This window comes from Myotis davidii, unplaced genomic scaffold, assembly GCF_000327345.1.
Source record: "Myotis davidii unplaced genomic scaffold, ASM32734v1 scaffold2785, whole genome shotgun sequence".
Classification (NCBI taxonomy): domain Eukaryota; kingdom Metazoa; phylum Chordata; class Mammalia; order Chiroptera; family Vespertilionidae; genus Myotis; species Myotis davidii.
Window position 1 is genome coordinate 6257 of NW_006296098.1, and position 10550 is coordinate 16806.

The window sequence follows — 10550 nt, forward strand, 5'->3', positions numbered from 1 at the left end:
CAGATTGGAGACTGAGCAGAATATGCAGCCGAGTCGCACTACACCAGCAGTTCTCAAATCTGGACATGATAAAAACTTGTGAAGATGTAGGGACACAGGTGCCACCCCTGAGCGATTTTGATTTGATAGATGTGTGTGTGCGTGTGTGTGTTTTAATAAGCATTATAGTTGGTTCTGTGTTGGTCCGTGGTCCATGCTTTGAAAAACATTCTCCTAGAAATATAAGAAATGTATTGAATACATTCAATCAGGAGATTGGAAAATAAGAACACGCATGATATTTGGTTTTTTTGAAGCATACCAGGGAGGGGGACTATGTAGATGAGGCTTCCTGCATGCAGAGTGTCCTCAAATGTCTACTTTGCAGTTGAGATCCCTAGTCACTGGAGTGATATGAAGCAGCAGCGTGTCTCTCTAGTTGAGCTACAGCCTGGCCAACCAGAATACAGCAAAGTGGCAGATGCCTTCAATGAGACCTGTTCACAATTCAAGAGAGAGAAGGTAAGCTTTCTGATGACATGGAGTTTCTTAACGGTGAACATAAGAGGTATCGTGTTCCTGGATAAATACATTTATATTCACTTCCTAACATAATTTTACCCCTGAATTAGAATACTTCATGGTAATTAGATTTTAGATTCTAGATTTTCCTCATCTCCCCATAATTCCTGAGACATTAATACTGAGATTTTTGAGTCAGTTATTACAAGATAACAGATTGCAATATATTAGAATACTAAAGACATTTATTTCCTTTGTGAAGCAAGCTAATAAAAATTCAAAATATGGCTTCAAAGTTGGAGTTGATAAGAAGCAAACCACCACAGAGAGACCGGCGAAGGCTCCTCAGGTTTGGCTTATGTGCATTTGCCTCACTGTTCACAGGCCAACAGTGCTTGCTTCCTTACTAAACCCACTAGTCCTTTCACTGTTCATCTCATTTAGTAGTATTTTGGCATCTCCTACTCTTAAAAATTAATTTTGCTATTTGAAACTTGTGTTCTTTCTTGACTTCTAAGGCAATAATATTTTGATGTTTTCTTCTTCATTATTGATTCTCCTTTCATTATCACTGGTATATGTTTCTCCTCCAAAGCTCTCATCCTAGCTTTACCCACAGGGTTTATACTTTGGTCTTCTGTCTCTGCACTTCACCAGGGAATGTTTTTACCTTTCATGGATGCAGCTATTATTTTAATGTTAATAGCTCTCAAATCAACATATCACCAATATGGATCTTTGACTCTAGCTCTAGAACATATTCCCAGTGGACTAAAAATATCTGCACTTGATTATCTACCTGCTAACTTATCATCTCTAAGTAATTATCTTCCCCTTCCTTCTCTTTTCTGACCTTGCTTCCACCACTCCCTGAGTAAAGCTAGAGATTTTTGAATTCCTTCTCTTCATCCATAATAATGAGTGTGCCAATAAGGTGTACATTTTCTTTCTTTGCAAATTTTCTTTTACTTTCTATTTGCATGGCCACAACTGCTCTTTAGAACTGGGGCCACGCCCCAAACACCAATGTGAGGGGATGCTCTGATGACCTCCAGCTGCTTCTCCCAAGAGAGTGAACCTGGGACAAGTGCATTTGTATGTTAAGTGACTGGAGAACACCAAAGTCTTAGCATTGCTCCAGACTGCAGAGGCCTAGTTCTCAGCCTGTCCTCCCTGTGCTGTGCAGCCAGACTACCTTGCTATCTACTGCCCTGGCCTGGAATCCTGATTTCCTCCATTATGTCGTCACCTTTCTATTGACAACTGAAGGGTGCCAGTGCCTTTTGGCCCCATTTGTGGTACTCTCTCCCATTCTGTCTATTCATGTAGTTAAGCACATAATAATTCAGAAAAGATTTGAAATGTCCTAAGAGATATATACCAGAGAGAAACCAAGATAGTGGCAAAGGAAAACACTGGTACTTGCATCCTCCTACAACCACATCAAAATTACAACTAAAATACAGAACAACCATCATTCAGAACACCTGAAATCTGCTGAATGGAAGTCCTACATCTAGAGAATTAAAGAAGAAAGCACATTGAGACTGGTAGGAGGGTTGAGGTGCAGAGTGGGCTGTTCTTACCCCCATATGTGGCATGTTTTTAATCGGGAGGGAGAGATATCTTGGTTGAGGAGGACTCCCATGAGGAGCAAGAGGTCCCTGCCCAATATCAGGCCCCAAGCCCAGGGTTCCAGTGCTGGGAAGAGAACTTCTCGTGACTTCCTTCCAGATGTAAAAGCCAGCAGGGATTGTATCTGAGTGACATGGAGGCTGCTAGAATCCCAGGCAGTTCCTTCTAAAGGGCTCATGCACGGGTTTAGTGAAACTCATTCTCTCTGAGCTCCAGAGCTGGGGCAGCAGCATGATAGGATCCAGGATGATATGGGGATGTAAATTATCTGAGAGAAGGGCAAGCATCTTCTCCCTCCTTCTTTTGGTTATTGTTGGCATCTCTAACTCTTTTCCTTTTCAACTTCCTATAGTTGTGTATTTAAGATAATAGCATCTACTTGAGTTTTGGTTTTTATTCATCCACTTGGATGAATTATCATTACCTTTTTAAAAAATATGTTTTTAATGATTTCAGAGAGAAGAAGGGAGAGGGAGAGAGAGATAGAAACATTAATGATGAGAGAGAATCATTGAATGGCTGCCTCCTGCACGTTCTCTACTAGAGATAGAGCTGGCAACCCAGACTTGTGCCCTTACCCAAGTCAAAACTCAACCTCCCGGTTCATGGTTGGATGCTCAACCACCGAGCCACAGTGACTTGGCCATCTTTATCTTTTAATTGGAATGCTTAGTGTGTTTAATGTATTTATTGATATGTTTGGGTTTAAATATGCCATATTAATCTTTTTTTCCTATGTATCACTTCTGCTCCTTTTCTCTCTTTTCCTACCTTATTTTACATTAAGTATTTTTATCATTCCATTTTTATGCCCTATTAGAATGCTCATTATACATCATATTATAATCCTTTCATTGGTTACTTAGAGATTATTAAACTCTAGTACAAATTAGTACAGTTATCATTTCACAAACAATGGAATGAACTTTGAACACTTTAAATCCATTTATCCCTCCTGCCTCTTGTACTACTTTTACGTGTGTTTTAATTCTATGTATATTTGAAACCCTATAAAACATTTTAATTTTTTAATACAGTCATTGTATATTTACCCTTTTAGCCCACTGACCTTCCATTATTCTTGCATTTTCATGCCTACACCTTGGGATCATTCTCCTTCTGCTTTTACTTTTCTTTCAGGTGTAGATCTGGTTGTGATGTTTCTGGTAGTTTAAGCTTTTGTCTGAAAATGTCTTCATTACATTTTCATTCTTTGAAGGATATCTTTGCTGGGTGTAGAATTCTGGGTGACATGAATAGAGCATCGGCCTGCAGACTGAAAGGTCCCGGGTTTGATTCCGGTCAAGGGCATGTACCTAGGTTGCGGGCACATCCCCAGTAGGAGGTGTGCAGGAGGCAGCTGATCGATGTTTCTCTCTCATCGATGTTTCTGACTCTCTATCTCTCTCCTTTCCTCTCTGTAGAAAAATCAATAAAAAAATATATAAAAAATAAAAAAAAATTTAAAAAAAGAGGATTGGTCTGATACAAATAGTTTAGTACAGCCAGAAGCCTACTGCTAACATAAACCTACTAAGTAAAGTTTTAAGATTAACTTGCAGTGTGTTTTTTTAACCTTATAATTTACCCCATTAAGAATATAGACTCAGATTACTGTTTTTAAAACTTTTTGAAGTAATTCTTTTCTTTGTGTGGTTACTAAATTTTAGAAGGGTGGGTGCTAGCTTCAGCAGCACATATACTAAAAAAAAGGTGAGGAACAATAATGAACAGACTAAGAAGTAAGAATTATTTCAAAACTCTTTAGGATGAAATTTTTAAGGCTTTAGGAAGATGAGTAAAATAAATAAAATTTAAGGTAAGTAGAAATGGAATAGAAGTAGGCAGTTTAAAGATTAGAAACTTAATTTTAGTTAAAAAGAAAAATAAATTTTAAAATCACACATCAGATTAACAAAATGCAAGATAATGCAGAGACTTTGAGCTAGAGGTCAAACTGTATCTTAGTGAAAAATAGGAATCCCAAAACTGAAAAAGCAAACAAACCAGATGATGGCAGGTAACAGTATTAGGACTGTGAGTCCTTTAGAATGGAAGAAGATTCTGAGAACTTTATGGAACTACCACTACCTATTGATTAGGGAAGTTTTGAAGCTGATCTGCAATTCAGGATCCAAGGAGTTTTCACCACAGCCCTGGAACCATTGCCCATAGAGGATGGTCAGTGCATGGCCACTGTGCAATGCAGATTGGTGTAGCCACTATAAAAATGGTGTGGAGGTTCCTCAAAAAATTAAATATGGAATTGCCTTATGACCCAGTGATCCCACTTCTGGGAATATACCTAAAGAAACGAGAAACACTACTTCAAAAGAATATATATGCACCCCTATGTTCATTGCAGCAGTATTTACAATAGCGAAGGTTTGGAAGCAGCCCAAGTGCTCATCAGTAGACTAGTGGGTAAGAAAGTGGTAGTACATTTACACATTGGAATACTACTTTGGGCTGTAAAAAAGAAGGAAATCTTACCTTTTATGCCAGCAAGAATGGAGCTAGGAGGGATTATGCTAAGTGAAATAAGTCAGAGAAAGACAAATGCCATATGATTTCACTAAAATGTGGAATCTAATCCTATTTAATAAGGAGGAAATATGCTAATTGACTGCCCCACCCTCAAAGATGGTGGCACCCAGTCCCCTCAGCCGTGCTGGGGCACATGCCTCCAGAGTCCCCCAGTCCCCTCAGCTGCCCAGGGCTGGCTTGAGACATATGCAAGGTTCAGATGGTGGCTGCATAGCCGCCCTGGGCCACCTGAGGCTCAGGTAACCAGGGCCAGCTGAGACTTGCCCTGCTGGCAGTGGCAGCAGCAGAGGTGTGATGGGGTGTCGCCTTCCCCTGATCGCTGGGGCCGCCTCCCGCCCTTGAGGGCTCCCAGACTGTGAGAGGGGGCAGGGTGGGCTGAGGGACCCTCCAGTGCATGAATTTTCATGCACCCGGCTTCTAGTGAATATAATAAACAAACAAAATAGAAACAGACTTATAGATACAGAGGACAAACTGATAGCTATTAGAGGGGAGGGTACTAGGGGACCTGGTGACAAAGGTGAAGAGATTAAGAAGTACAAATTGCTAGTTGCAGAATAGCCACAGAAGTGTAGATTACAGGGTAGGGAATATAGTTCATGATATCGAGATAAATGGGTATAGGTCTAGGTGGGTACTTGACGCAGCAGGGGGACCACTCTAAAGTGCATAATTCTTTAACTACTTTGTTGTATACCTGAAACTAATAGAGAATGATATTGAATGTAAACTGTAATTGAAAAATAAATTAGAAAAGAAAAAGCAAGGCCACTTTGGTCTACAGCCAGGTTCCCTGCCACCAGGATTCATGACCCACTCTTCCAATTAGATGAGAGATTAATTTTCATGAACTAATTTCCTTCTTGCCTAGACACTCTAGTGCTTCTCCCATGGTTAGACCTTGGCTACGTAAACCAATATCTTAAAAGGACTTGGATGGGAGAGGCAAAGAGGCTTACACAGAATACCTGCAATAAGAGCAGTAATTACAGTGAAAGTTAGAAGCAGAAGTTGAGCTGCCTTGGTTGTCCAAAATCCTAAATATTGCTTGCAGCATGTGGTGCATAAAAGATGTTAAAAATTGCCCTAGCCGGTTTGGCTCAGTGGATAGAGCTTCAGCCTGTGGACTCAAGGGTCCCGGGTTTGATTCTGGTCAAGGGCATGTACCTTGGTTGCGGGCACGTACCTTGGTTGTGGGCACATCCCCAGTAGTGGGTGTGCAGGAGGCAGCTGATTGATGTTTCTCTCTCATCGATGTTTCTGACTCTCTATCTCTCACCCGTCCTCTCTGTAAAAAATCAATAAAAAATATTAAAAAAAGATGTTAAAATTTAAAACAACTTTTCCCCCAAGGCTTGATTTGTGAAGCACTGAATGTAAAAAGGTTTCCGAATGCAGAGAGCTGCCACCTGGCATTGAATTTGCTGTTTACAGTAATTTTTACTTATAAAAAATAGGGTCATGCCCTGGCCAGTGGTGGCTTAGTTGGTTGGAGTGCCATCCAGAACACCAAAAGGTTTTGCGTTTGATTCCTGGTCAGGGCACATACCTAGTTTGTGGGTTCGAGTCTTGGTTGGGCACATATGGCAGGCAATAGATCAATGTTTCTCACATCATTGCCTATCTCTATCTCTATCTCTATCTCTATCTCTATCTCTATCTCTATCTCTATCTCTATTTCATTTCCCCTTCTTCTCTCTAGACATATACTCTGCTTAGGATTAAAACAAAAAATAGTGCCATGGCTGGTTTGGCTCAGTGGATGGAGTGTGGGCCTGAGGACTCAAAGGTCCTGGTTTCAATTCTGGTGAGGGCACATGCCCAGATTGCAATCTCAGTACCCAGTAGGGGGTGTACAGGAGGCAAGCCGATCAATGATTCCCATTCATCATTGATTCTCCCTCGCTCTTCCTTTCTGAAATCAATAAAAATATTTAAGTAAAAATAGTGATCATGTTTCATTTGCTGTATCTGCTACAGGCCCTTGGCACTGACAGAATATTTTTCCTTATTGATTTGCAGATTGAGAGAATCCAGAATCCAAGTCTCTGGCAGTTCTACCAGACAAAGAAAAAAACCATGGATGAAAAGAATGGCCATATACAAAATGAGCGGCTGCTCTTCCATGGGACAGATGCTGACTCCTTGCCACATGTCAATCAACATGGCTTTAACCGCAGTTATGCAGGAAAGAATGGTAAGGAAGTAAGTCACGTGGCTGCTCCAAAGGAGGTGTCAGCCATGAGAAATTCAAAGAGGCTTTAGAGAGAACTGAACATTATATTAACATTATTTGACATTGAGTCAATACATCAAATTATAGACAAATTGAAATTCTTAAAACTGTTGTTTTTCTTTTCACAGCGACGAACTATGGAAAGGGAACCTACTTTGCTGTCAATGCCAATTATTCTGCCCATGATACTTACTCCAGACCAGACGCAAATGGGAAAAAGCATATGTATTATGTGCGTGTCCTCACTGGATTGTACGCACTTGGAAATACTTCATTACTTGTGCCTCCTGCAAAGAATTCTCAAAATCCTCTTGACCTGTATGATACTGTCACAGATAGAGTGAGCACTCCAACTTTATTTGTGGTATTTTATGACTACCAGGCTTACCCAGAATACCTCATTACTTTTAAAAAATAACATTTTGGTATCCTGCACAGAAGACATTATTTATCTACACAAGTGATTTTCAACCTTTTTCATCTCCTGGCACACATAAACTAATTGCTAAAAATCTACAACACACCAAAAAATATATTTTTTGCCAATCTGACAAAGAAACAAAACAAGAATGGTGTAATTTTTATTCATTCACACCAAATAGCTATAGTGTTGGCTGTTGTCATTAAAAATATTTTTTTTATTGATTTCAGAGAGGGATGCGGGGCGGGGGGTGGGGGGATAGAGAGAGAGAGAGAAAAAAAAACATTAATGATGAGAATCATTGATCAGCCTACCTTCTGCACACCCCACACTGGGGATTGAACCTGCAACCTGGGCAATGTGCTTTGGCCAGGAATCAAACCGTGACCTCCTGGTTCATATGTCAATGCTCAACCACTGAGTCACACCAGCTGGGCCTAATGTCTTAACTATTTCCAGCTCTGCATGTCAAAGACTATTAACTCTGAGTCAAATGCTTTGTCCCAGAACAACTTTCAAATGTTTCTGACCTACACTAAGAAACACATTTTATATTAGGCTCAGTACACACGCAGATATACCTGTAAAGTTTTATAAAATATATGTACCCTGAAAAAAATACTTTTCCTGCAAAGTTTCACAGAATACTTACATTTAATATTGAATTCACTAAAATTGCCTATTATCTCCCATTTTTAAAAAAACGCTGGTCTCACCCACTAGATTGATTTTATGACTCACTAATGGGTCACAGCTTGCAACTTGAAAAACAATGGTCAAAGGAGTAACAAACATAAAAAATAAAATTTTTTAAGACAAATATATGTGTATTTCTGCAATAGGGATATACCTATTAAGGTTCATGGACATCATAACCTTGGCTACAACATCCTCTGCCCCGATGTATTTGATGGAGTATTGCCACAAGACATCCTTTTAAAAATAACCTGCTCAGATATTTAATGAACACCTGCCATATTCTGGCCACTGATCTGGCTCTATGAATACAGCAATAATCAAAGTCCAAACCCTCATGCTGTGAGTTTCTGGTTGGGGAAGATAAACAACAATCAAATCAATAGGTAAATATATAGTGATCAGATGGTGGTAAGTGCTGCAGAAGGGTTTTTCCAGGTCCTTTTACCCTAGTCATGTTCACACAACACCTCCTTCCCTTGCTGTCTCCTGGAAAGCAGTTTTTAATTTTTTTTTATTTACTGGTACCTTCAGTCTGAAGGCTGAGAGGGATGGGGCCAGTAGTGAGCTCAACGAAAAGGTGACTTTATCTTTTGCTATGTATTTGTTTCAGAAGTGGTTACACAGAGATAAATATGCTTTTCTAATTTCAAAATTCTTAGAGTAATGGTAATAATTATCTCAGGATCTTGCAAATATAATGAGTGGGATCAATTTCACCAAACCAAGCTTTTAGTCAGTTTCGGGTGTCAGTAGCATCCAGGCCTTTTTGTTCCCAGGGCTGATGTTCCTACATGTCCCAGTTCCTTCCATATTGGATCCCCACCTACTTTTGTCCTGATTGGTATCTTGCCCTGATGACAGGGATTAACAGCAAGAATTCTGCAGGTGTTAGAAGTGTGATCACTTCAGGTCAAGGCTAGAATCTACCCAGTGGATGCATTAGGCCAGGGGTTGGCAATTTCTGTTTTCTGTAAGGGACTAGTGAAGATTTTCAGCTCTGTGGGCCATATTGTCTCTGTCACTACTCAACTCTGATGCTACAACCCTAACCATCATAGACAATATATGAACAAATCACATGGCTGTGTCCCAATAAAACTTTATTACAAAAACAGGCAGCAGGCTGACCCCTTCTTAAGGCTGATGGAGACATTTCCTGTTGAGAACAGTTGGGGCTTACATTTGAAATAGACTGAGGAGATGGGAAGGGAGAGGGAAGAAAAAGGCTCAGAAAGAAGGCCTGACGAATGATGAAAGAAAATGGCGACCGGCAGGAAGGTAGGGAGGGAGAGAGTGTGAGAGCGCAAGGAAGTGATAGAGGAGTGTGTGGACGTGTGTGTATGAGCTAGGGACAGTTAGATTCTGCAGGTCTTCTAAGGGGCTGCTAAACCAGGCAGTCTTAGGCGGCGGAGTCCCGCTCCCTGAGCGGACACTCCTGGGCGGCCAGTACAGGCACGGCGACCACACCATCTTGGGAAACAGAGCTGCTTGAGACTAGGATCCTGGCCTCAGCACCACCCAGTCTGATCTCAGACGAATACCAGGGGCAGCCACTGGGGACAGAGACCTGTGACCACAGCTACAGACCTGCAGACACCAAAAGTTCAGAAATCCCTGTGGCAGATTCGTGAGTAACCGAGCCCATCGCCCCTTCTGCAGGCTCGCAGGCAGCGCCAGAGTAACTAACTGATAGACCCACCCCTTGCTTGCAGGGGCCTCAGCACTCCAGGAACTTTAGCCTGGAAGTGCGCGAGCACCTTGGAACTGATCCCGCATAGGGCCGGGTTCAGGGGTCCTGTGCTGGGAGCAATCCCGTGAACCCCAGGAACTGATCCTACAGGCACTGCCGGCTTCTGAGCTCTGGGCTGGGACCAAACGCGCGAACCCCAGGAACTGATCCAAGGCGCACTGCCGGCTTCTGAGCTCTGGGCTGGAAGCAATCGCACGAACACAGGGAATTTGTCCCGCGTATCACAGGCCCAGGGACCCAGATTCTCTGGGCAGGAGGCAGCACCAAGCACCAGTGACTTGACTGTGTTTCTTATCACCTGCGCCTGAGATCCTGATTTCCTGTGCATTCATACTAAGAGCCAGTGACTCCAATTCCTGGTGCAAGGGCACACAGGGACCCTGATTCTCACGGCAAGGTCGCAGGAAGCAACAGAGACTCTGATACTGGATTCTTGGGGAACTCTGACTTCTGGCGCACGCTAGGGGGCTCTGGTTCTCAACACGCTTCTGGGGGGTCTCTGTTTCAGCACGGTACCCGCAGGGTTCCTGATTATAAGGGCGCCTACGAGGCCACATTGAGCGCTGACAACACTGACTCTGAGCGAGCCTGCTTCCCACCAACCCACAACAACCACACATCTTAGTGTCAGAGCTCTTCAGTGACACTAGGGTGGCGGGAGGCTCCCACTACACAGGGCCCAGGCCCAGGCCCAGGCCCACGAAACTCGACGTTTGAACCATCAGGAAATAATCAGAATGAAGAGACGAAACAACACCCAG

At 42.1% G+C, this 10550-nt stretch overlaps 1 protein-coding gene across 1 annotated transcript; it reads left to right on the forward strand.

The window, feature by feature from the left end:
• The first annotated feature begins 321 nt into the window (after nucleotides 1-321).
• On the forward strand, nucleotides 322-7430 carry LOC102766189 (poly [ADP-ribose] polymerase 14). The gene is made up of 3 exons (XM_006771027.2): nucleotides 322-501; nucleotides 6706-6880; nucleotides 7048-7430. The coding sequence occupies exons 1-3, from the start codon at nucleotides 322-324 to the stop codon at nucleotides 7335-7337; spliced, it is 645 nt and encodes a 214-aa protein (XP_006771090.2). The 3' UTR covers nucleotides 7338-7430.
• Nucleotides 7431-10550: the final 3120 nt, after the last annotated feature.